General features: G+C 49.7%; 12 protein-coding genes across 12 annotated transcripts; 3 read left to right on the plus strand and 9 right to left on the minus strand.

The window, feature by feature from the left end:
- Window positions 1-409: 409 nt before the first annotated feature.
- Window positions 410-3,508, minus strand: N7446_000105 (uncharacterized protein; the record flags this gene model as incomplete). The annotated part of the gene is made up of 3 exons (XM_058508872.1): window positions 410-1,415; window positions 1,469-3,124; window positions 3,222-3,508. The coding sequence occupies 3 exons, from the start codon at window positions 3,506-3,508 to the stop codon at window positions 410-412; spliced, it is 2,949 nt and encodes a 982-aa protein (XP_058377851.1).
- Window positions 3,509-4,513: 1,005 nt separating this feature from the next.
- Window positions 4,514-6,347, minus strand: N7446_000106 (MIP/aquaporin family protein; the record flags this gene model as incomplete). The annotated part of the gene is given in 3 exon segments (XM_058508873.1): window positions 4,514-6,018; window positions 6,030-6,258; window positions 6,312-6,347. The coding sequence occupies 3 exon segments, from the start codon at window positions 6,345-6,347 to the stop codon at window positions 4,514-4,516; spliced, it is 1,770 nt and encodes a 589-aa protein (XP_058377852.1).
- Window positions 6,348-7,587: 1,240 nt separating this feature from the next.
- On the minus strand, window positions 7,588-8,495 carry N7446_000107 (uncharacterized protein; the record flags this gene model as incomplete). Its single annotated transcript, XM_058508874.1, has 2 exons — window positions 7,588-8,242; window positions 8,299-8,495. The coding sequence occupies 2 exons, from the start codon at window positions 8,493-8,495 to the stop codon at window positions 7,588-7,590; spliced, it is 852 nt and encodes a 283-aa protein (XP_058377853.1).
- Window positions 8,496-9,540: 1,045 nt separating this feature from the next.
- On the minus strand, window positions 9,541-11,291 carry N7446_000108 (MFS transporter; the record flags this gene model as incomplete). Its single annotated transcript, XM_058508875.1, has 4 exons — window positions 9,541-9,867; window positions 9,927-10,798; window positions 10,854-11,131; window positions 11,191-11,291. The coding sequence occupies 4 exons, from the start codon at window positions 11,289-11,291 to the stop codon at window positions 9,541-9,543; spliced, it is 1,578 nt and encodes a 525-aa protein (XP_058377854.1).
- A 1,130-nt stretch (window positions 11,292-12,421) lies between these two features.
- Window positions 12,422-13,273, plus strand: N7446_000109 (sulfotransferase family protein; the record flags this gene model as incomplete). The annotated part of the gene is made up of 1 exon (XM_058508876.1): window positions 12,422-13,273. The coding sequence occupies one exon, from the start codon at window positions 12,422-12,424 to the stop codon at window positions 13,271-13,273; it is 852 nt and encodes a 283-aa protein (XP_058377855.1).
- A 742-nt stretch (window positions 13,274-14,015) lies between these two features.
- N7446_000110 (uncharacterized protein) lies at window positions 14,016-15,131 on the minus strand (the record flags this gene model as incomplete). Its single annotated transcript, XM_058508877.1, has 2 exons — window positions 14,016-14,156; window positions 14,220-15,131. The coding sequence occupies 2 exons, from the start codon at window positions 15,129-15,131 to the stop codon at window positions 14,016-14,018; spliced, it is 1,053 nt and encodes a 350-aa protein (XP_058377856.1).
- A 293-nt stretch (window positions 15,132-15,424) lies between these two features.
- Window positions 15,425-15,906, minus strand: N7446_000111 (uncharacterized protein; the record flags this gene model as incomplete). The annotated part of the gene is made up of 3 exons (XM_058508878.1): window positions 15,656-15,906; window positions 15,519-15,573; window positions 15,425-15,468 (listed from the first exon to the last, which is right to left on the minus strand). The coding sequence occupies exons 1-3, from the start codon at window positions 15,701-15,703 to the stop codon at window positions 15,425-15,427; spliced, it is 147 nt and encodes a 48-aa protein (XP_058377857.1). The 5' UTR covers window positions 15,704-15,906.
- A 232-nt stretch (window positions 15,907-16,138) lies between these two features.
- On the plus strand, window positions 16,139-18,176 carry N7446_000112 (FAD-binding oxidoreductase; the record flags this gene model as incomplete). Its single annotated transcript, XM_058508879.1, has 7 exons — window positions 16,139-16,630; window positions 16,691-16,763; window positions 16,830-17,059; window positions 17,132-17,230; window positions 17,285-17,455; window positions 17,511-17,832; window positions 17,890-18,176. The coding sequence occupies 7 exons, from the start codon at window positions 16,139-16,141 to the stop codon at window positions 18,174-18,176; spliced, it is 1,674 nt and encodes a 557-aa protein (XP_058377858.1).
- A 168-nt stretch (window positions 18,177-18,344) lies between these two features.
- N7446_000113 (CinA family protein) lies at window positions 18,345-19,369 on the minus strand. The gene is made up of 4 exons (XM_058508880.1): window positions 19,038-19,369; window positions 18,884-18,958; window positions 18,622-18,812; window positions 18,345-18,566 (listed from the first exon to the last, which is right to left on the minus strand). Exons 1-4 carry the CDS (start codon window positions 19,146-19,148, stop codon window positions 18,404-18,406), a joined length of 540 nt encoding a protein of 179 aa, XP_058377859.1. The 5' UTR covers window positions 19,149-19,369; the 3' UTR covers window positions 18,345-18,403.
- Window positions 19,370-19,740: 371 nt separating this feature from the next.
- N7446_000114 (NAD(P)/FAD-dependent oxidoreductase) lies at window positions 19,741-21,302 on the minus strand (the record flags this gene model as incomplete). The annotated part of the gene is made up of 4 exons (XM_058508881.1): window positions 19,741-20,009; window positions 20,069-20,651; window positions 20,703-20,992; window positions 21,053-21,302. The coding sequence occupies 4 exons, from the start codon at window positions 21,300-21,302 to the stop codon at window positions 19,741-19,743; spliced, it is 1,392 nt and encodes a 463-aa protein (XP_058377860.1).
- Window positions 21,303-21,727: 425 nt separating this feature from the next.
- Window positions 21,728-22,511, minus strand: N7446_000115 (uncharacterized protein; the record flags this gene model as incomplete). The annotated part of the gene is made up of 2 exons (XM_058508882.1): window positions 21,728-21,857; window positions 21,910-22,511. 2 exons carry the CDS (start codon window positions 22,509-22,511, stop codon window positions 21,728-21,730), a joined length of 732 nt encoding a protein of 243 aa, XP_058377861.1.
- A 281-nt stretch (window positions 22,512-22,792) lies between these two features.
- N7446_000116 (uncharacterized protein) lies at window positions 22,793-24,852 on the plus strand (the record flags this gene model as incomplete). Its single annotated transcript, XM_058508883.1, has 7 exons — window positions 22,793-23,075; window positions 23,145-23,184; window positions 23,238-23,376; window positions 23,428-23,779; window positions 23,836-24,299; window positions 24,351-24,629; window positions 24,679-24,852. 7 exons carry the CDS (start codon window positions 22,793-22,795, stop codon window positions 24,850-24,852), a joined length of 1,731 nt encoding a protein of 576 aa, XP_058377862.1.
- Window positions 24,853-24,883: the final 31 nt, after the last annotated feature.

Raw genomic sequence — 24,883 nt, forward strand, 5'->3', positions numbered from 1 at the left:
ATAAGTTAATAACACCTGAACTTAACTTGTTTACTTCAAATAGGCTCCGGTGCCCCGGGCGATCAATGGCGTGCGGGGAGGACTAGCGGGATTTATACCTCCACAGTCATTTACAAACACAAAGAGCACGACCAAGTAAGAGTACGAATAAGGTCGTAGATTATGTATATGGAAATTAAATCAAACATTACACGCCACCCTTTCACCCGTGCCCGTTGACCCGAACACGCAAACCAACGCAAGAGGTATCAAACAGGCCAGCAGAAATATGATAAACAAAAAAAGTCCAACACCGTGGACCGCCAAAGGGCACCGAGAAGGCCGACCGAAAGGAATATATGAGAAAATAGTAGAAATGTTGAGGTCTTAGTCAAGGGAGACCTCAAGTCACAACGCAGATATGTAGTCATTATGAGACTGGCTGAACAGCTGCTGGCTTGTCCTGCCCGTCGATAGTGCGAGGTACTTGCACTCCGCTGCGGCGGAGCTCGTCCATCTTTGCCATAGCAGGCCCGGTGCAGATGCGACCGGACTGCATGAGAGTGCGGAGACGTTTGCGACGGGCCTCACCGCTACGTTCTTCGCCACGTCCGACACCCTCCTCAACCCAGTCCACAGCATGGATCTTGAAGCTCATGCCGTCGTGACGACCAGTATATTTGCGAGACTTGATGCCGAACAGTATAGTAGAGTCGTACTGAGCGAGACGGGGGAGCACGAGGAGAGTAATGTGCAAATCCTTGTCTGCGGGAGGTATGGGAGGTAGGCGTGGCTCCTTGGAGGGAGACTTGCCCTTGCTGCCTTCAGCCTCGGCAGGCGCTTGCGGTGCGTGCTGGTAGGTATCTTTGATCTCGAGATCGAGCATCGACTCGTCCACGTCCTCGCCCCAAGCACCGCGGATGAAACCGGAGTGAATGGCAGCGGCGACGGGATCAGAGTCATCTGTGTAAACACCGGTTCCCCAGAGTGCTCGCCGTGCACAGATCTCTTCGCGGTGAGACTGGTCGATACGGAAACGGGGAACCCGAACGGTGAAAGTGCAATTCTCACGCTTCTCAAAACGAGGAAGAGGCCGAGGAGTTGTGGTGTAACCAAACTTGGAGCTATCCACAGAGGATCTAGCAGGTGGAGCACCAACACGAGGGGTGTACAGAGTTGAACCCAAATGATGACGGGGGAGGTGAGCCACGCTGGAAAGCAAGGGCTCGAGATTCACGGTGGTGCGAGGCTCTCGAATAGGAGACGCAGCCGGAATAGCCTGTCTAGGAGCATGGTGATGATGGTGATGGTGATGGGAATGATGGTGGGGTGCGGATGGATCCGCTGGGGATGTTCGGTGAAAGAAGTTTGTAGGACGATGAAGGGAGGTTAGAGTAGCTGCTTCTTCATCTGCTTTGTGGCGGTGATGATGGTGGCTAGAGAAACGTTAGTGACTGGAAACAACCCTACGCAGAACTGCTGAACATACTGATGATGGTGGTGATGGGCATGCCGAGACCGACGCGCGTTACGAGCTGATAGTACACCACGAGGGTCATTGGCCTCAAGTTCCATCTGCTCCTCATCACGAGGCCTCCTCGACCGCCTGCCAGAGGCAGAGGGAGGCCGAGCAAGTCTCGCCGCCTCATCGATAGCCTCTCCATTGATCGAGCGACCCGTAAGACTATCACGCTTGAACGGGCTGGAGCCCAAAGGTGTGGATGGTCCGCTTCCACCAGCAGAAGCTGTCACACCACCCACACCACTTCCAATACCGGAGAAGACACGACCCAGGTCATTCTTGATGGATGACTCCCCAGCAGGCCCAATGAACGGAGCCTGAGCGCCTTGTACAGCTTGCGGCAGCGGAGAGGCACGGCCACCGCGCTTACCTTCTGCACCGACAGCCAGTAAGCTGCGATGGTGCAAAACCTCATCACTTCCCTTGCGGCGTCCCTCATCCGCCAAGGCTGCAAGCCCGGAGGAGGCGACCGCCGTTGAGACCACTAGAGCAGGCGTGGACCCCAAGCGAGGAGGCTGGGTTTGATGTCTGGCGTAAGGATCGTGAGGCGGAGGAGTGGGTTGGCTGTTCCGGGACTGTAGGGAAATTTGTGATTGTCTGTTCCCGGTTTGCGACCCGAGCGACTTGGTGTAGCTCTGGATAGCGCCAAACCCGAATGTTGACCCATGGTCCGGAGCAGGGAAGCGCTTACTCTCCGGCGACGGAGGGTGAGAGCGGTGCTCCCACGTTGAGCCAGAGTCACGGTCCCGTGGATCGCGCTCGGCATAGTGAGAGCCATAACGATATCCAGGCTGCGACAACTTGGGATCCCCAAGTGTCGCAGCACGTTCTCGTTCCCGCTGTATAGCATCATCTATGCGCCGATCACCAAACACACCTCCAAACCGACCGTGTTGCGAGTCAATACCTCCATAGGATCCAGACGCAGGTCGAGGGCCCGACTCGAAGGCTCGATCGGAGGCACCTCCACCTGGCTGGGAGATCGGACTGTAACCGGGCGGTCGGGAGGGTGTTTCAGCGTTTGGTGGTTGGCTACTGGGTCTAGCGATCGGCCCGCTGAGGCTCATACGACGGGGTTCATTGTAAGATACCTCTGCCGAGGAGATTCGAGGCGAAGGATGTGTCGAGTGTGGCTTCTCAGGATACTGGGAGAGCGACGAGCGCGCCAAGCCCCCGAATGTCGAATGCTCTGCACCCAGGCTCGAACCACCGGACCCCGATCGGTACGCACGGTTCGTCTGAGGCTTCGAGAATGACTTCTCCGGAGTTTGCGAGCGACGGAAGAAGGTGTTCTCGAGCGGCGGTGGTCGTGCAGGGGCAGTCGGTGGTGACATGGCGGCAGACGATGACGACGGAGGCGGATTACCGAAGAGGGACGCAGATGGTCGCGAAAAGAAAGGCGCTGATTCTCGCGTGGGTTCTCGCGCAGGCCGGTCCGGGTCTGAACCTAGCATGGCGGAAATGGACATGCTGCTGCCCGGCCTGTGTGCCTGACTGGTGGGGACATCGCGCGACATGAGGGAAGCAGGCGCGTGGGCGGACTGAGCCCGTGATGAATAAGAGTGTGGAGGGGAGGAGGGGGCATCTGGCGACTCCCAAATGCAGCAGATTGGTCGTGAGATGCTATCGAGTTTGCGTCAGTAGGGTTCCAGAATCCACCGTACCCGAGTGACGGAATTGGTGTATCGCAACATGGGATGGTTGCACAGACACGGCTTACCAGGAAACACAGGACTGCCCTGAGAAGTGCGACGCGAATGCGTGTTCATAATAGCACCCAAGCCTGTTTCGAGTGAGCAAAGGGAAAGCAAGGGCCAGATCGAGAAGAACCCGTGACTCCGGAAGCTCAGCCGCTAGTCCGAAAGGGGCAGTGGCTCCTCTGGTCACGCTAGGCCTGACCTGGACTAGCGTTCCCGAGCTGTCCAGTCGATCGTCGGGGAAAAGCAGGAAGGGAAATGTGTATGTGTATGTGTAGGTGTAAGGGTGTAGGGATATAGATGTGTGCATGGTGAATATGTGCAGGTGTATCGCATGGCTCTGACCACCAGGTCCAGGTTTGCTCGAAGTCGTCAAGTCCCTAAAGTGGAGTGCCGGCCCAACTCCGATCCTTGGTTTCCTCCTGAATCTGGGGAGCCACGCGACATGGGGAACAATAGGAATTGCCTACCTTCATTGCGAGATTGGGGCTGCGAATTATTCCTCCGATGTGATTGTCCATGGTGTCTGCTCTCTAAACTTCCATGTCGACGGTGGGTAGGCCTCGGCCCAGACTGGAAGTATGCGCTAGGAGTATTGCCCCGGAGCAAAGCATGTGAAGTATGCGAAGCGCGTGACGAACGGGCATTCCCCGGGTAGATCTGCGACGATGAGGTCGAATTCGACGTAGACGTAGGAGAAACGTGCGGGCGCGATTCGTCGGTTTCCGGGCGACGAGACTGAGCGACAGACGCAGCGAAGGTGCGAGGTGGATCGGGACGCTCTGGGGCCCCCAAAGGTGAGGGCCGGGGCTGATACGAGTGTTGTAGTCGTCGGTAGTCCATTCTTGTCCCCAAAGGTGTTGGGCAGCAAGAGAGAGAAAATTTAAGAGAAAATATTATAAAAGGGAAAGTAGAATGGCGGTGGAGTGTATGCAATGCAGGCAAGCAGAAAGAAGAAAAAAGATGCAGGTTCGGTGGACCCGGAGATAGCGAGAGGGAGGGAACGTGCAGTAGGGCAGCGGTTGGGGGTCTTGGGTGTCTTGGGTGTCTAGCGCGTCAAAGACATTTCCTACGGTGGGAAAAAAAAGGTGAATGATGACGGTGTCTGCTTTAGCGCTATGGGCCAAGACTCATGCGGGGATTGGAGAAGTACAGGCTGTTTAGGCTGTCTAGGGTTACCCTGTCACTATCCCCGATTATGTATTTATTAGACACTTTTCTATAAAGGAAACAATGCATATGCAATATAACTATAAATACAACATCAATGAATGACCACATCGACAGACTATATCCAATTTGACCGTGACACCCCCTAATCGAGGTGCAACCGGTGTTTCCATTTCATTGCACTCTTGGTCATGGCGCGTTCGGTACGCTCCCATGGGTAGTTGACCGGCGACTCACCTCCGGTAAAGATGAAGAAGTCATACAGGAAAGCACCGAAGAAGCCACCGCTCAGAGCACCAGCCCAAGGTCCATAGAACCAATAAGGATTGGTGAACATGGTGCTGGGGAATCCGACAGCAAGCAGAGCGAGGCGAGGGCCAAAGTCACGGGCAGGGTTGAACGCAGCACCGGTCTGGTATCCGAAGGTCATAGACAGACAGGAGATCACCAATCCAACGACCAGCGAGTTCATACCAGCACCCGGCGGGGCATTTTGGTCATCACCAAGCGCCAACACAGTAACGAGCAAAACGGTCGTGCCGATAAATTCGTTGAAGAAAGCCGTGGCGGGACCAATCCACGCTTCGCGCTGATTAGTCACAAAGCTGTTGATGATACTGGAGTCCGCGTTGAGGATAAGATAATTCGTGATAGACTGATAGTAGATACCGTAGGCGCAAAGACCCGCGCATAAGGCAGCCAGGAACTGGGCAGCGAAGTACTCGGGTATCAAGCGCTTGGGGAAACCACGGTAGAACCAGAGCACTATGGTGACAATGGGGTTCATATGAGCACCAGAAACACCACCAGAAATGTAGATGCCCATCATGGTAGCCAGGCCCCAGCCCCAGGCCGTGGTATTGGGGTTACCCTGGTTGGCACAGGTGACAGATAAATCGACACAGAAGCCCGTGGTGAGTTGGACAAAGACAGCCAGAGCCTCAGCAAGAGCTTCGCGGTGGTGAGTACGAATAACGGACCAGGTGGTGTGGTTGTTGTGCACTTCATCCTCAACGAGATCTTGGACAAGCGGATGTAGGTCCTCGGGATAGTCTTTTTTCTCCAGGTCCGAAATATCCAAAAGGTCGTCCAATCTCTCTTCAATGCCTTGTTCTGGCGCAGTCTCAGGTCCATCAAAGTCGGGACGCTCTCCAGGCTCATAGTTGTGTTGAGAGTCTGCCTCCTCAACGGTAGACAGGTTGTCCGCAGGATGATCCCAACCTGCAGAGCGTCTCCCGCCAATAGACCCGCGTTTGGATGAAGTGCGCGACATGCGCGAGGTCTGTCTCATCGAAGTGCCATCGCCGTTGAGAATCTTGTTCATGAAGTTGTTCTCACGCTGCAGGCGAGCATCCTCGACCTGGGCGGCCATTTTGCGCGGGTCATTGGTTTTATCGATACGGCCCTGCTCGATATCATTGGGGTTGACATCGAGACCATATCGCTGTGAGTTCTCCGTGGGACGCTGAGCATTCGCGAGGTTCTGCAGCAGCTCTTCCTTCGTAGGAACCATGCCAGTCCGCACCACACGCGGCAGCGGCTTGGCCAGAGACCAGACAGGTCTGGCATTAGACGGTTGTTCATATGAAGGGTTCAGATCCGCATATCCCGGTTGAACGAATGGCTCTTGAGCCAAGCGCAGCTGGGGGTCTCATCCGGACCAGCCAGCGTGAACTTGCCCTGAGTACGCTGGGCGAGAGTAGTGCGAGGACCCAAGCTAGAATCTCCACTGGCGCCGCTGCGTCTCGACGCCATCGAACTATGTCGGCGGGTGTTTGAGCCCTCCTGGCCATCATCAGCTCCAAAGGCGTTTCTCGTCGGCGAGATATAGTCTGCGTCGCTGGCCGTCCGGTTCCGTCCGCCTGGTGATTGCGGTGTCTGGGAATCAGACTGTAAAACAAACAATTAGACAGTGATATCTCTAACCTGCCGTTACAACTAACCCTGGCTCTAGTCCGACCACTTTCCCTTTCGTCCATATTGACCACAATTCAATTAATAATTTCTCCCCGGGAAGGTCGGCAGTGATAGTAGGGCAAAGCTCTTTCCCGAACCAAACGACAGACAGCAGAAGGAGAAAAGAGTAAAAAAAGCCAAACCAGGCGGAGACAACAGGAGACAAGCAACAATTTTGTATTCCAACAGACCACAGACCCAGAAAGAACCCCTCCTGCTATGCCTGCCAGGGAAATGTGAACTGGATCAAGAGTCGACGAACTTACGCAATGACACCAGGATCTTCACGGAGCTCCTCGTTTGGCGTACAAAATAGTGAACGAGTGGATAGCCATCCAGCATATCAGCGTGCTCAGCCTGAAAGTCGTGGCAATGCTTGACATCATTTGGCAGTTCCTGTCCTGATCCACCGAAACCGAGCCCACACTGAGGGCCCGCAAAAGCTTGCCTCGTTCAGGTCCGGCTGGCATTAACTCTGCCATGCTGTGATAGTCGGTGGAATGTGGTCTTCAACTGCCATGAGGTTGATATGTTGTATGTAGGTTGCTGTACTGTATGCTTTGCATGCCAGTGTGTGGCCTTGGAGAGGTTCGGTTAAAGTATCTTGGCCAATTGTGGGGGGATTGGCGTGCACATTTCGTGCAGGTAAGTTATGTGCTGTCTGGAGATCCTATCAGACTTAGCAAAGGACCCTGGAAGAGTTCATGAACACAGTGTGAATGTATCTTATGAACACTTGAAATTTTATACTTTCTCCTCTAGAAATGTCAGAAGGGCCCCGGGGGGTTTTCCGCCTTCGTCATGCCAGGGTTTTATACCTTTTATACCTTCACCTCAAGTTCTCATAAATCTTGTTTCTAGTACGACAATTAATTAATAAATAAATTGAAGATTTATGAGTTCCATAGCACGAAATTGTGCAATCCACTTGGCGCTGCTAGTGGCGTTAGTCTTGCCCCATATTCGATAGCAAACACCGAATCTTTTCCTGTTTGCCACGCTTTTGCGCTTTTTATCAACCTGCCTATCATTGACCTTTCACACCTGGATCGTCAGACTGGATATTTAGCCACATGTATTGGAATTTCACACATCCACTACTCCGTGTACAACTTAAGAGGGAGAATGATATTCTCGTTGGATCAGGCGACCTTATCACCCGAAGTGGCCCCCTATACTCTCACCACCGCAGATCAACAACATTCAGGTAAATATCAATATTCAAAATCTCAAAATGGGTATCATAGAAGCCAAAGTCAACACTCATGCTATACAAATGGGCGACAAATGCCGCAGGCCATCCTTCGTAAAATCACTGGTGGTAAAGCGTCCTTCCGGCAACGCCGACCAGAAAATATCAGAATAAGAATGACTCGCACAGTCACTCTCAGGGAACGCCTCCCCAGTGACAACAACAGTCACAGGGCGCTGAACAACACTCTCCCCATCCCAATGAGAGATGTACCCCCGTTGCCGGAGACGATCGAGCTGCTCAACAAGCAAAGGATACAACTCGTGAAGCGACGTCTTAGCATCAAGCATCAAAAGGAAAGTCCGGCTCAGATCGGCATGGAAGATAACCGGGGTTTCGGGATTGAGTGGTGATTGTGAATCCTCGGCCTCCTTGTCGAGTTTCGCCAGAAGAGGGTCTAGACCGAGTCGGTCAAGGAATCCATTGGGATCAGGGCTGCCGACGGCATTACCGATCTGCAGCTCGCCGTCATACATCCAGATGGCGGTTCGGAGGCCGTCGCACCCGCCTTCTAGTGCTTTCTTCAGAGCTTGGGGTCGTGTGTCTAGGGTCGGAAACGTGCATGCGCTAGGCTGGGCGTGGGTATGGGTTGATGATGCCGAAGCCGTATGCGGAAGTTCCTTTGGGAGGTTGAGTGGTAGTAAGCGGAAGCACTGGAATGCGGCTCTAGAATCAAGGTCAGATCCAGCATTCTTCAACCCAGCCGATCGACCTATACTCACAGACACCCGAGCACAAGAGCTGCAGCTCGTACAAAAGCTTTGCTCAGCGAAAGCGACTGGTAAATCCCATAGAGATAAGGTGACAACCCGGGAATACACTCAGTCGGATGCGACCGTAGTGGATGATCCTCCAGCAGCCAAGGATCATACTCGAGTTTATTGGACTCGAGGTCCAAAGTGGAGATCTTTTCCGTCATGTTGCTTCAACTTGCTTGATCACCAGGGAGCAAGGGTCCCAGAGCGGTGTAAGGATGAGGATGGCACAGATGTACAAACTGAGGACGTGCCATGCTATATAGCTTGACGGGTTGCGCAATTGTGCACTGAATGGCGAGAAGCACGCAATCATCGTTGGTGATTGCGGATGATCGACGATCAACGGCACGGAGGAGGTCTCGTGTGTACTGTAGTCGGCGGAAGGTGCACTTGAGCGCACTCCTATCTAAATCACATTCTCTCACTCCACAATGCTCTTGATGCTGTGTTCACCAGTGTGCACACATAGACGCATTCTAACTGTCGAGTGGATCTCACAATTCACCGCTGATCTGACGTTTTACGCCAAGACGCCAAGACCTCGTATAGCTGAGCCCGTCCAGGCTTATAGTTTAATTTGCATATCAAGCCTGCATGTTTAGATGCAGCGACAGTGTAAGGGGATTATGCAAATATAGCCACTGTTATCATGCGGGTATGTGGTCATCTTTGTGATAGAACTATATTAGGTCCGACTTATGGCTGCTACTTTCGCCGATCGGGATGCCGATATTACACATGCATGGTCCAGGTAAGTCAGATATTGTTTGTCACTTCAATACTTCAACACTCTAACTCATACCAAATCTACGACTACACAACTTGTCGACCGCTTTCGGCATGTCTTTCTCTTACATCTTCAGATGCCGAGGCGGAGGATTGAACACTTTTGTTACAGAGAGCCGTCCTATTAATCGCTAGGATATACGGTTGTTCTTCTCGACATTACCATACTGCACTACTAGGATGTATCTCAACACCGCGACATTGCGTCCCTTCAACACAGAGTGAATTGCATCTTAGACATCGTGGATGGCATGACACTTAGGCTTCGGCAGTTAGAAGGGCAACCTCAAATCGATGAAAGTGGTGTTGATGATGCGCCATGTGGCCATTAGTTTGCTATCTACGAGAAACAAGGATCAGGTGCGTATTTGCAGAACTTTGTATAGATTATGGCCATGGACGACTCACAGTCCCGTGAAATCAATTCAAATTGACAGCATGTTTACTGAACTTCCGAATCCGAGGTCCGTAGATGTACAGCAAGTATGGAATCACAGCCATGACTGCGCTGATAGCACCTAGAATAGTGAGAGTGTAGTGAGCACCGATCGCCTCGTAGATTGGACCACCAGCAACCGTGACACCACCGGCCACAACATATCTTGTGAAAACGAGGAAGCCCAGCGCAGAAGCGGAGTATACATCATACGCATCGATGATGTACATATATGCGACGATGAAAATGGTCATGATGCCATAGCCGAAGACGACCGATGCGATGAGTGGGGACCAGATCGAGACAGATGGCTGAATGAGAGTGAGTATTAGTAACTGAGGCCTCGATGGATTTGGAATTGGGAACTTACGTAGCAGGTCCAGCCCATCCAGAATAGGCTCACAGGCACTGCTGGTGCACCGCCTAGCATTGCATACCACAGACGTGTCTCTGGAAGAATGCGACCAGTCTGTTTGTACTCCTTCGCTGTCCAAGAGTAAATAACCGGGACAATACAGCCAGTGAGGGCAATGCCAACAAGCATTCCAGCCCATGAAACGTTCGTCAACCCCAGCGAAAGCCCGTAAGGCTCACCGAAGACGTAGGTGTATCCCTCCAGAAAAGTGAAGAGAACGATATAGACGACAGTGAGATACACCGACATAAGAATGATGATCAGCTCAGTGTAGCTCCAAAGGAAAGGTCTGTAGATAGCGATCAACAAGCGACGCCCCAGACTCTCTCTCCTCATCTCCATCGGCGCCCGGTACCTCTTGTCTCCGGTTTCCTGGCGAAGAATTGATGCCTTCCAATGCAACAAAAGATTCCCATATGTCTCAGGTTGCATCAAAACAACAAGGATAAGAATGGCACCGCCCATAATGAGCATAAGCCATTCCAACCAGCGCCATCCCAGTGTAGTTGGAACATAGCTGCCAATAATCTGACCAATCATCGGGCCACAGAAAGCCGGAATTGCATACACAGGGAAGGCATAAGCCTTTTGCACTGGATTCCACAAGTCCGCGACTGTTCCGCCAGCACAGCTGAGCGGAGTAGAACCAAAGAAACCGGCGAAGAATCGGAAGATGAGATGACTGTGGAGATTTGGAGCGAGACCAGCGGCCATGATGAAGATCAGGAAGACAAGCATTGTAATGAGGTAAACTGCATTGCGTCCAAATGTCTCGGAGAACGGTCCTGATAGGAGAGAGCCGACCCCGAACCCGACTAAGAACATGCCTAAGTCACACTGTTAGACTGGATACTTTCCGGAGACAGCTGAAGTTGACTTTACCGGTAGCAAGAGACCCAACAACCTCTGAGACATGGTAATATTCGCTATATTGTTGAACACCGCAGGCATCGATGGCTGATGCTGCCGTGACAGCAAGCGCAATCAGAGATACCAATACCGTCATGAATAGTTTGCGCCCAACGCTATAGTTTGTGGGATCCAGAGGATCATCTTTGCCATCCCAGCCCACAAGGATGATGGAATCTTCGGCATTACCAGCTCCCTCGCGAGTAGATGAAGATTCATTCTCATCGAGCTGAGAAGTGTTCGACCCAGAGCTAGAGAGTCAAACATAAGTATCAAAAGACAAAAGCCATGAATGAGATTAGCCACCTACTTTGCATTCCCGTGCACACCGTCCTCGTCAACATGCACTTTGGAGTCCAACCGCTTTCTAACAGCGCATTGAATACGCTTATACTGGAAATAAGACTCCATGACAGCAGGCCAGAGCTCCCAAAGGGACAGAACAAAAAGGGACACAGGAGTAGAGGCTTTATAAAACCATCGAATTTTCAGCCCTCTACGGGTGACTCCACAGACAGAATTTGACCCATCGGTCTTCGACCCACCGATCAAACCCCCTATCCGACCATTTTCGGGTTTTCCTACCGATACAGACTGCACTGTGCGGGTTATCCTCGGCCTGTGCCTTTTGCCGACCCACTGAGTTCCATACTTCCCGAACTTCCGTTAGACTTTGGGCCTCGGGAATGCTTATTTTGCAAACTTAAGCACGGTCAACACAGTTGATCCTTGGATTCACCTCAGTATGCCTTTCCTGAAACATCACCAGAAAGATCGAGGATGGCATTCCTGCCGCTCTGTGCAACCCAACATGTTACAACGCATGTGGCGAGTGCATTTTCGCGCGCTATTCGAATGGATCCCCAAATTGGGGTAATACACGGCAATAGTTGCTGCTAGACCCTCTGAATGGAGCTTAGTTCTATCTCTCTCTGTGAACTGAAAGTTGGGTGGGATGTACAAAATGTTCTGCACATCGCACCTTATCAAGAATGAACTCACTCCTTGGTTTGCCATTTCTCCATCCGGGGTCTCTTTGATCATAGGCCATTCAGGATCAGATGGAATTGCTTTCCGTCACATCGGATCATGAAGTCTGCGTCGCCTTAAGGTGCACCACAGGTGAGATGGACAACATCATGGCTGGGAAGCTCATCGGGTGCAAGGAATTTATTCTCGTATCTGGAGAGGAGATTGAGTTGATATGCATATCTGCACGTGATAGCACTTATACCTTGCAGGGCTGTGACTTGGCTAACATCTGAGTCTCTTGTTCGAGAGTAGTTGCAAAAGCTATAATAGTTAACTTAAGTTAACTACCATGAATCGGGGCCGTGACATTAAGGCCACCCCCGCCTCATCCTTGGCATAATATCAGCAAATCGCCGACTGCCTCGAATCTGACAGATGCACCACCTGCCCATACTGGTCTCATGCTGCGCTCTCCGTGGAAGAAAGGAAAGTTCAAATAGGCTCTGAGCTGCCTTGTTTTGACGTTTACTATTCTTCTCAAGCTAGATGACCCTATTCTATGCTTGAAGATGTCTCTCGCAGACTCGATTTTCCACTTTATTTACGGCCTTCCGCCTGCAACTACTTCCAAACGGAAAGAACCAATGCAGATCTTGGCTGTCGGCATTTCTAGATCTGCCACCGAGTCTCTTCGCGAGGCGCTTCATGTGCTTGGCTTCAATCACACATTCCATGGGTTCGATACCATTCTCCCGCCATCGTCCCTGGAGGCAATTTATCGGCTTCTACAGAAGAAGTACAACACTGCTCCAAAACACGGCGAAACAAACAAGTTGACTGCCGAAGATTTTGACACTGTTCTAAGCGATTGTGTCGGTGTCAGCGACCTCTTCGCAGCAGAATTCGCTCCCGAACTCGTCGCAGCCTATCCCAACGCGAAAGTAATTCTGAATACTCGCCAAGATCTCGATAGCTGGTACACCAGCATGCAACAAACAATGGGATATTTCGATAAAAACCCTGCTGACTGGGACTGGGTCAAGAGCTGGTTCAACGCGGATTTGTTCTGGATTCGACAAACGATGTGTCGCACGATGATGCCACGATTCTTCCGAGGTAGCTTCGCTGCAAATGGTAAATGGGTCTATGAACAACATGTGGCTATGGTTCGAGGACTGGGATTACCTCAAGATCGGTTGCTGGAATGGTCTGTTGGGGATGGCTGGGAACCGCTTTGCAAGTTTCTGAACAAGGATATCCCACAGGAAGCATTTCCTAACGGGAATCCACCTAAAGCATGGGCGGAGCGTATCGCCACTACTATGCAGGCTCATCATGAACGAGCTTTGAGGAATATGGCTATTTTTGGGGCTGGTATGTTTGCCTTGGCTTTAGCCTTTGGTATATATATGCTCAAATGATGAGTGTATGAGATAGCCATGTCATTCAATAATCATATCCCCAAATTGCGCAATAAGATCGTTGACCTGGCTCATATCTGTTTCGTCGTACCTACCTAGAACGGGCTTTGTTTTTTCCGACTCACCCAAGGGCGACCTTTCTACAAGTATACAGCATAGAAGCCAATATTCATATGCGTTCTTTATGAAGCCGACTCGCTTCCACATTCCCGGGAATGAATCACCGTCTTCATCTGTCCAAGAGGTAACTTCAGCGATTCTTTGGTTGTTCCACGCGTCTTTCCAATTTTTGAGACCACGTTCAATCCGTTGCATCGCGCCCCGGGGCGCCAGAGAATTTTGAATCTGAAAGGTGGAAGTGTGCAATCCTAAATTTCATGCAGGCGTAGTTTCAGCATCGAATCATAATCAGTGGAGGTTGCCATACCGGTAATCATGGAGAAAAGATTGAGTATTCCCATATTAGTAAAGAGACTTCTTTCTTCTATATCAAGAGCGGGATTGCAAAGCGTCTCCAGGGCTGAGGCTATAGAGCACTGATTATAACGGGGAATTGTACGGACCCATTGTTTCAGAACTGAAAAGCACTCGGTTGCAGTGACCGCTTGAAATGTCTCATCGGGGCTGGTGAGGCTCATTTGCATTTCGAAACTCACTATCCTGGGTGGCGTATTGTTGAAGATGGTAAATGCTCCATCGAGCAAGTAGATATAGCACAGTGTTCTGAATAGATGTTCAGTATTTACCATGAGAAGCAGGCACGAATGACGAACCGAATCTTGGTTTCCATTCCAATAAATCTCGCCCATTCGAACATACTTTCATCATTTAAGAGTGAGAAGTCTTGGTGAGTGGCAGAAGTCCGTTGAAGGCTTCGGGCAACCTATGATATAGTGTCAGATTAAATCATCACCCAATATCTAATCAATGCTGCAAACTAGCATACCGCAATCAAGGTATTATAGCGATGACGCCTGATCCGGGCTTTGCTGGAATCTGAACCTTCCCAATTTTGATAAAGACACACGAAATAGGCTGCCTGAAGGGATTGCAAACGCTGCGATTCAGCTGTGACGTCTTGAAAAGGTGTCGCTACCCCTAAATCTTCGTCAAGCCAATCATCATCGAAAACCATTTCCTCGACTGCATCGAACCACCCTTTTGCCATTTCATTATCTCGCTCATCTGGAGAGAGACAACTTCCAATGATTGCCATAGATACCAGGAGACAAGCAGATGCGTCTTTTGGATCAAATGAAGGCTTATGAATGATTGGACAGTTAGGATACCATAAACACCAGAAAATGCGAAGGAATTTGCGAAGATTGGCCGGATTGAAAGATTGGAGACAAGTGGTTTCAATCAACTTCGACCATGTAATGGTTATAGGACTCTTTCTCGATTTTTGTTGGATAGTCTCCTTGAGTCCATCAACGATTTCCTGTGTTTTGAAGACAAGCGGATCCCTTGCCCATTCATGTAGCCCGGAAAGTGATGACTTTGGCTCCGTTGGAAAATGCGGCAAATCGGCTCTTAATGAAAATTCCCAGCTCCAATTGCCTTGTAGCACATCGTCAGTATCAGAGGTACCCTCGGCATCAAGACCTTCTATGGCTGCGACTTGACGCCGCTGACGGAGACTTCCACAGCTGAAAGAATTGGCGATTCCAAAGGTGGTCGTAAATTTGGATAGAAATTCGAATTTGGTATGTGAAGTCCCTATGGGTATACTTTCACACCAGGAAGTACTCCAGGGTGATATGGACATATCCAATGTTTCCTGGGGAGGATTGATGAATGGGAACAGCGGAAGTGAGGTTGTGAATGGTGATGCCTGACGCAGAAAGTTGGAGGGCATTGCTGCACTATCTGGTGACGCCGATATAGTAAGCTCGCTTGTAAGGTCGTTCTTCATGCTCACTGATAGAGCATTACTTGACGCCTTTGAATCCATATCTTGGCACGGTTTAGAACTTATGCTCAAAGCATGTTCTTGAAGTCCAGTGTAAACACAGTCATGCTGTTTGATGAGACAAGTGCTACAGGGTAATCTCGAGTCACAAGCTCTCTTTGACTTGCAGCATCGGTCACAGGCCTTCCTGTTTCTCCCTCTAGGGAGGATTGGAAGGGAAGGGGTAGACAATCCATTGCTTAGTCGTGATTTACACGTTTGGAAGTGTCTTTGAAGTACATCACTGATTGAGGATCAGTAGTTAGAATCATGAGAAAAGACACCAAAACTCACCGACGTTTGAAGGATCGTTGACAAAATTGACATTCAAAAGGTCGGACATTTTCATCTGCCCCTGGGATTAACCGAGTTGCTCGAAGATGGTGCCCACTTGTGGGATACGCATAGCTACTGGAGCAGGAGCCACTCACGAGATAAAATGTGGCGCTGTAGATGCTGCAGGCGAACGAACTGGGCATCACATAGATTGCATTTCATTATATGAACAACGTGTTGTTACCCCTGAGCTGTTGAGCTGTTGAAAGGCGACAGATCTGAGATAATGCGCAGGCCGAACGGAACAGACATGAAAAGACAGAGACGTCGAGTAGCTGATGTTTATGATCTCAGTGACCGCAGCTCAGTGAAATATCGGAAGTTGCGGGGGCGGGTAAATGCCGCGGAACCTCACCCACTCGGACTTGGCAAGTATATTTCCGACTAATTAGAGGATAGTTGATCATCCAATGAATACTGTATGTAGCTAAGCACAGGTAAAACAGCTAAATATGCACGACGGGACAGCTGCGGAGAAGAGCTCTGGGAATCGGTCGGCTGCCTATAAATATGAGGCAAAGGCTCCCTCCTGAGTCTGACTTACTATTCACTCCGTATTCGCGTTGCATATACCTGCCATGACTTTCGAAGCACCACTCGCGCTACCTCCGGCCACCGACCAGGCCACCTTCAAGCGCTTTTTAACCAGAGTAGCCGAGGTAGTTGGCCGTGAGAACATCCAAGTTGTCACCAGCAAAGACGAACTAGAGGATGGCTCTTACCACAACCAACCCTATACCCATGATCCACACCACATCCTCGACCAGGATCACTTTATCGCATCGGCCGTTGTCTGCCCCCGATCCGTGCCTGAGGTGCAAGATCTGGTAAAGCTCGCCAATGAGTTCAACATCCCGATCTGGCCAGTATCGATCGGACGCAATTCCGGATATGGCGGTGCGGCACCAAGACTCCGTGGTAGCATTGTTGTGGATTTGGGGAAACATATTCGCCGCATTTTGGAGGTCAACGTTGAGGGAGCTTACGCCGTCGTTGAGCCCGGAGTGACTTTTGCGGATCTTCATCAGTACTTGGTGGAGCATAACTTGAAGGATAAGTTGTGGATTGATGTGAGATTTTCAAACCCTGCCTAGCGAATATGGCATGAGCCGGTCTAAATTGTTTGATAGGTCCCTGATTTGGGCGGCGGATCCGTATTGGGGAATGCGATGGAGAGAGGTGTCGGTTACACTCCATACGGAGGTGAGTATTGCCATTTCAACTTGATATCACTGCTACCACATGGAAGTCGCCTGACATTGAATGCAGATCACTGGATGATGCATTGTGGCATGGAAGTTGTCCTACCGAACGGCGAATTGATGCGCACTGGAATGGGCGCAATGCCAGAGCCTCGGAAGGCCGGCACTGTACCTGGTCGTTTGGATGAAGAGCCTGGCAACAAATGCTGGCAGCTATTTCCGTATGGCTTTGGTCCGTATAACGATGGCATCTTTTCGCAAAGCAATCTCGGAATCGCTACGAAGATGGGAATTTGGGTAAGAAGTTTGATGCGCTATACATTGCGTCTGAGGTGACATAAGCTCGGTGCTAACCATTTTGCTTATAAGCTCATGCCAAATCCTGGGGGATATCAATCATACTTGATCACAGTCCCGAAAGAGGAGGATCTCCGCAAAGCCGTCGACATCATCAGACCTCTCAGATTGGTAAGATACATCAACCATGAAGTTCTGACCATCATCGCTAACGGTGCTTTCTAGCAAATGGTACTCCAGAACGTTCCCACTATCCGACATATCTTGTTAGATGCAGCTGTGCTGGGATCAAAGGCAAGCTACACCTCAACACAAGGGCCTCTTGGCGACGAGGAGCTAGATGCCATCGCCAAGAAGTTGAACCTGGGACGTTGGAACTTCTATGGAGCCCTCTACGTAAATATATTCTCTCCGCTGCAAGTATGCACGAGGACTAACGTTTTCTTAAAAGGGACCGGAGCCCACCAGGACTGCATTGTGGGGCGTCATCAAGCAGGCCTTCTCATCAATTGAAGGAGTCAAGTTCTTTTTCCCTGAAGACATCAAAGAGAACTGTGTGCTTCATACCAGACACAAGACCCTCCAAGGAATCCCAACATTCGACGAACTTAAATGGATTGACTGGATTCCAAATGGTGCCCATCTATTCTTCTCGCCCATTAGCAAGGTTTCTGGCGAAGATGCCATGTTGCAATATTCTGTCACAAAGAAGAGAGTCATCGAATCAGGCCTCGATTTCATTGGCACGTTCACAGTGGGAATGCGAGAAATGCGTAAGACCCTCCTCAATCGCTGTCAACTCAAGATACTAATTTCCTTATCTGAGATAGACCATATTGTCTGTATTGTCTTTAACCGTAAGGACGAAGACGCAAAGCGCAGGGCGCATAGCCTGATCAAGATTCTGATCGCTGATTGTGCCGCTCATGGTTGGGGAGAATACCGGACTCATCTCGCACTGATGGATCAAATTGCAGGGACCTATAACTGGAACAACAACATTCTGATGAGGTTCAACGAGACCATAAAGAATGCTTTGGACCCCAAGGGTATTCTCGCTCCCGGAAAGAATGGTATCTGGCCGACCAATTACGCCCGAACTACTCACAAGCTGTAAATTTATGTATGTGAAGTGGTCTTATGACAATGATTTGTCTGAAAACATAAGTCTTCTCGTTTCTGGTTGTATTTCTTCTTCAATTTGTCTTGTGAGACTATAAGTCGATATCCCAATATAAGCCAATTTGAGCTCATTTGTACGCGTGAGTAATGAGGCTGAAACACCATTTTCTTATCAGACGTCAAACCAAAGGTCCAGTCCGTTCCATGAAAAGCCATGTGAAATTACAGCTCAGCCTGAACACGACCAGTGAGACAATCCCTAAGCAGCTTCAAAGCCTCGATCGCAAATGCAACCATGTTTGCTTCTCTGTCGGTGCCCAGTCCTGTCTCAACCTCTCGCGTAACAGTTCCAGCCTTTGAGCTAACGGCCAGAGCAACATAACCACTAAATATCAAAGGCAATATTAGCAGAGCTCTATGTTATGAAGACAGATACGCACGGGGTCCTGTTTCTCGTAGTCCCACCAGTGGGTCCAGCAGTGCCACTCTCACTGATAGCAAAGGTTGAGCTAAGCTTAGTGCGCACATTCTCTGCCAACCCGGCTACTATCTCGGGGGTAGGCCCTTTGTAGTTCTTAATATGCTCTTCAGTCCAACCACCGAATGCGATGCGGGACTCCAGGGTGTACACCTTGAAAGTTGATATGAGCAAGCGGATGAGGATATGTATCGCAGCTCCAGAGGAGTTTACGTGTTACCCACCGTCACGCCTCCCCGGTAGAACCCACTTGCTCCTGGTGTCGCCAGCAAAGTTGAAGATATGAGACCTCCGGCCGCCTTCGGAAGATGTTGTTAGCTCTATAGCCTCTGGTGCGCCCGTTGACTAAGGAGTTCAGAGGCAAAAGAAGTAACAAACCGTTTCCGCAACTGAGACAGTCGCCCCTTGCTCCTTTAACAGTGCTGAGACCTCACCGGCGATCTCTCTAATGCTGGTAGGCGGGAACCCCGCAATCTCTGATGGTTCCATTTTCTAGGTATCGCTGTCGGTGTACAAAGGAATGGATGTAGGGTCGAACTTGGCGAAGCGGTAAATTGATGTGCGAACAAGAACTTGGTCAAACAAGCATTCGTAGCTGGTCAAGCGGCGGATGACGTTCGGCTGTTCAACTGACCCAGCCACACGTGACCCAGATTACATGCATAGCAGAAGCTGCAAAATAATTAGCGAAGGTGAATACGGAAAGAAAGTATCTATGGAGTGACGCTTTGTGGAAAAATATGTTTGGGTTCAATCCTGTCTACAATTTAGGAACCGAACCAATTGCGGTTGTATAGACGGTTGTACTCTCAACCGAGAAGGATCTTCTGCCCAATTATGCATTAGCGGTTAGCAGCTTTCTGAGTGATTTAAACCAAGTAAACCAAATATTGAGCATACCCTAGTCGGGAATAACCCGCCTCCGCTTTGCGGGATAGCACCACGAACTATAAAACATGCAGTAAACGATATCACAATGCTAGACTCGTGTTCGAATGCAAATAGTTACTCAGGTAACGTATTTATTGGCGGGAAGAAAGCTCAATTCATGGATGAGCTAATACTAGTCTATAAGGTTCGACTACAAACGAGCCTGCGGCTTCCCACCTCCCGGAGTACTGGCGAAGATTTTGTTTTCCCGGCTCTCCAAGCGAGCTGAAGTAGACTCAAACAGTCGCGGTAGACCAGTTTGCGCAAATGCAACATCGTTGAGTACCATTTTCGCCAAACCCTCGGCTGCAAGGAAGATTTGTGGCATCCCGTGCCCTGTGAAGCCAGCAATGATATACTGATCCTGCTGTCCAGGGACAGGGCCAATATGTGGTAAACCATCAGATGAATAGCCCATGACTATTAGAAAGTTCGATGTTAGTCAGTTGCAACAAGTATAACATGATGGTGTAACATACTTCCAGTCCATACTCTGTCAGTATAAGCATTACTATTCTCCCAGCCAATGAAATTGCGCTGCATATAGTTATCCCAGTAACGAACAGCTGGCTCGAGTACTCGACTGTCATCGCTGACATTGTACCAGCTATCCAGGTCGTCGATAAAGGTCGGTCGGGCTCCTCCAACGACAATGCTACCGTCGCCGCGGGGAATGAGGTAGTCATAGTTCCAGGTGTTCCAACGGAGAGTATACGTGTTCGTTAGCCGAGGAGCTGTTGTACCTGGGGGAACAATGATTCGACTACAAGTCCCTCGTACGGGAATGATCTTGTCCTTGTATTGCGGAACCAGAGAGGAGGTGTAGGCATTCGTTGCCAGAACAACGGTTTTGGCAGAAATGGAGCCCCGGGCAGTCATCACTGTCCAGCGATGGCTTGATCCCGCAGCACTAGACTCCGTGATTTCAGATACTGGAGTATGCGTCTGCAGATTCACCCCGCGGGCAATCGCCTTCCCCAGGAGATGCAGAACGAATTTGTACGGCCAAATGTGGCCTGCATCGTATGTGAAACACCCCTTTGCCCCTTTGACACCTGAGAACTTTGAAAAGTTAGCCTGCAAGTATTTTAGGCGCAATAAATTTGATCATACCTTCTCTGCCTCGTTGGTATCGATGTATTTCGCCGTTGTCGTCGGAGCGCATCCCTCTTTGATCAATTTCTCATACCCATCCTTGAGTCTTTTGCTATGATCTGCACTCAGTTGAACATCAACCGCTTTTGTGACGGAATAATCACAATCAATCTTCTCTTTCTCGATAAATTCCTTGAGAAACGAAACATGCTTGGCTTCAAATGCTGCAACCTCGGCGGCAGCGTCAACGCCATGGCCGGCTGCTAAGCCAGCGATGCCATTATAAAGATCTGGCTTCATGTGCCCACCTAAACACAGGTGTTAATCTTCAGTCAATTGGCCTCCTGTGTGGAAATCGTATATCTCACCATTTCGACCAGTGGCACCTGAACAAGCCTGACGCGCCTCCAAAATCAGAATCGAAGGTGGCTTGACTCCAACAGGAGTCTGGCTGAGGATATGATGCGCAACCGAAGACCCGGCATAGCCAGCTCCAACTATGACTATATCGCACTCCTCCGGGAGGAACTCAGTAGACCGGTGGCTGTCAAGGGGATGTGGCTCCGTTCTCCAGAATGATGTCATGCCATTTGGAACGGGGGTATGCTTGGTTGCCATGATCGAAGTTGTTAGGGTCTTGGTAAAATCGAAGTCAATTTGTTATTTATTGTCATTGGTAGGGCTGAAGAGGTGAATGCATTGTCCCCCGGCTTTTCCACCGGCATCGCATCCGGTCCGGGATCGTCCCGGAGATAAACACCACACTGTAGATAGGCTACCTTGCACGGAAAGCTGAACAATCTAGATATCGTAGAAGAAGACTCAAGAGATATAGTCACAAAGAAGCTGGATTAATTGGTTATCATCACGGGATGAGCACTAAGCTACTCTGTTTACAAGCCATGTTTGACGCCGGTCTATACAACGATAGTCATATGAATTGACTATCACATACTAGGTTACTGTCAAAATGCAAGATTGAGTTTGTTTTAAGAGTTGTATTTTCATTTGAATTCAGTTTTTACAAGACTATCTATCCTGACTTAAATCGATGCCTGGTTTGCAATGATCTTGTCCGCCATTTCTGGCAAAGTATCAGCCATAACGTCCATCTCTCCAAACAGCTCAGATAGAGACTCCTTCTCCCAGATATGACAGTAGGCGCCCTTAAATCTAGAAGTAGGAGATGTTAGTACTGTCCAACAATTTAGGATAAAATACATACCCTGCTACCTTGGCTGCAGAAACATCCCACATATGGGCTGCCGCAAACCATGGAATCCTCCCATCACTCTCGGACTTGAGACGCTCAAGCAAGGGGTGGTAAGCTGCCAGATCAGGCTTACCCACACCGACATCATCACAAGACAATAAGTTCTCGGCGGGGAGCTCCACGCCGGCGTTCTTGAAGTAGCCCCCAACGCGGGTGATATCTGCAGCAGTAAAAGCCCATACGGTAAACCCGGCATCCCTGAGCTTTTGGACACACTCCGCAGCACCAGGCCGGAACTCGAGGAGCTGGTACTCCTTCATGATGAACTCCAGATCTTCGGGTGTTGCCCAAGACCGGGGCTCAGCAATACCTGCCATCCAGAGCATACGGTAGAAAAGGGCGCGGAAGACTTCCCCAAATGGCACATATCTTTGGGACAAACTGAGATTGGTGTATTCCCGCTCAGCGGCTTCCATCCATGTATATCCCAGGAGACGGGGCTTGATGCCCTCTGCGCGCAGTCGGTCGCCTAGGCGGGTATCGAGTGCCTCAAAGACATGATCATAGGCCACGAGGGTTCCCACAATGTCGAATACAACGTGCTTGGAAGACATGTTTGTAATTGAGGTTGCTTATCTTGAATTGAGAGGTTGAATCTGGAATAGCCTGGCAATGAAGCAGGAATTGAAGCGATAAAAAGCAACGAATCAATCAGATAAATAGCAGCGAATTAGTCACCTCCATTCATTTATCAGCATTATCTGCGAATCATTGCTAGCTATCGAAGTATGTGATTCATGCATACCCCGCTCAGTCCCGGCGGGAAGTCCACCGGCAACTTTGATAGACAGGACAGATAACGATAAGGATAGACAACTATATACATCTACACTTTATGGGCGGTCAAGTATCCCTCGGATTATTCTCAATCCCAACGGAGAATGAGTCAATTCCCAGATATTTCGAAAGATGGCGCAGAGGTCAAGGGGGCGATGCCAGCGACTTGGAGCGCACAGCTACTTCGGGAACAGAGCATCATGGGAGTACTGTCATTATTTCCCCAGCAGATACTGCTGGGTATCACCGATCCTTGACAAGGCGCCAAATCATGATGATGACCTTTGGCGCTGGTATCGGGACGGGTCTTTGGGTAGGCACTGGACAGGCACTGTACTATGGTGAGTGAAGTCTAACATCACAAAATTGCGAATAGTTGCAAGATATGAATGAAGATTGACCATATACAGCTGGACCTGCGGGAACCGCAGTTACCTATACCATTACTGCGTATGGCACCAAACAACCCTTCACCCTTGGATGACTCGCTAACATATCCGAAGAATGATCGTCTATGCCCAATACTCCTCTGTTGGAGAGATGACCACATACAAGCCTATCCACGGTGGCTTCATTCGACAATGCGCAGAGTACGTGGACCCGGCATTCGGCTTTGCAATTGGTGTCAACTTCTGGTTTGCGGTATGTTAATCCCCTATCCCAAGGCAGGCTCGATATACTGACACTACATAGTGGGTGATGATAATCCCAGCAGAGATAACAGCAGCGATCTCCGTCCTCAAGTACTGGCCCGAAACCGACGTCATACCCCTAGCAGCATATATCACAATATTTTTGGTAGTAATTGCCGCAGCTAACATGTTCCATGTCCGAGTATACGGCTACATTGAATACTACATGTCATTTGTCAAGTGTCTTGCAATTGTCTTGATGATCTTTTTCATGTTCATCATGACTTCAGGAGGCATTGCTGCAACGAACGGTCCCATCGAGTTCCGGTACTGGAAAAACCCTGGTGCCTTCAATAATGGCATCAAGGGTATCGCCAAGGCATTTGTGCAGGCTGCTTTCAGTTTTGGCGGTGGTATGTTATTTCTATTAAAAGGTGCGTTAAGGAACAGCCAACTAATGGTTTATCAGGTGAACATATCGCAGTAATAGCCGGCGAAGTAGCCGATCCACGACGAACTATCAAGAAAACCGTTCGACCAATCTTCTGGCGAATGTTTACCTTCTTCGTTGTTAATATCTGGCTCGTGGGCATGTGTATCCCATCTAACGACCCAGATCTGTCGAACAGCGGCACACTGGGAAGTCCCTTTGTCATTGCCATTAAAAGAGCAGATGTATACGGTCTCGCGCACGCTATCAACGGATTTATTTTCCTAAGCGTTATCAGCTGCGGGATTACAAGTGCTTATATTGCCAGTCGAAGCCTAACGGCTCTCGCCGATCTCGATATTGTTCATCCATTTTTTGGCAGGAAAGATAAACAAGGTCGACCTTATGTGTCGCTCATTATCAGTTTGGGTATTGGTGGTGGCTTGTGCTATCTTAACACCAACAGTGTTGGAACTTTGGTCTACGGCTGGTTCTCTTCTTTGGTGAGAAGTTTGGTGTGAAACAAAAGCGTTCAGTATTGATTATTTCCTCAGGTTGCGATCGCCACACTTTTCCAATGGGCTTCGATCTATATCGCCCACCTTCGATTCCGGCAAGGTCTTAAAGCTCAAGGCAAGGACCTTGGAAGTCTCCCATTCAAGGGCCTCCTTACCCCATGGGCACAGTACTTCGGTCTTATCATTGTCCTATTCGTCTTCGGCTGTGAATTCTATCTGGCTTGCTGGCCATTCGGAGAGAAAGGCTCAGTGAAGAGTTTCTTCTCTGCTTACCTTGCCGCTCCGCTATTCTTCTTTGACTATTTCGTATACAAAGTGAGGAATCCGTCTGTCGTGAATTGTTGCGTTTATCTGACTTGAGCAGTGGTATTACAAAACAAACATAGTCAAGCCTATGGAGATGGACTTTGGGCCCGCACGAGAATTTGATGAACAGGATATTATCAACGCCATTGCCACCGAGGACGCAGATAGGAACACAGAGAAGAGCAAGCAGACGACATGGATCAAACGGGCTCAGTATATGGTATTTGGATGAATTTTATTAGTTCCGGCCACTCAACAGTGTG

This window comes from Penicillium canescens, assembly GCF_028828765.1.
Source record: "Penicillium canescens strain IBT 15451 chromosome Unknown utg000001l_segment0_segment0, whole genome shotgun sequence".
In the NCBI taxonomy this organism is placed as follows: Eukaryota; Fungi; Ascomycota; class Eurotiomycetes; order Eurotiales; family Aspergillaceae; genus Penicillium; species Penicillium canescens.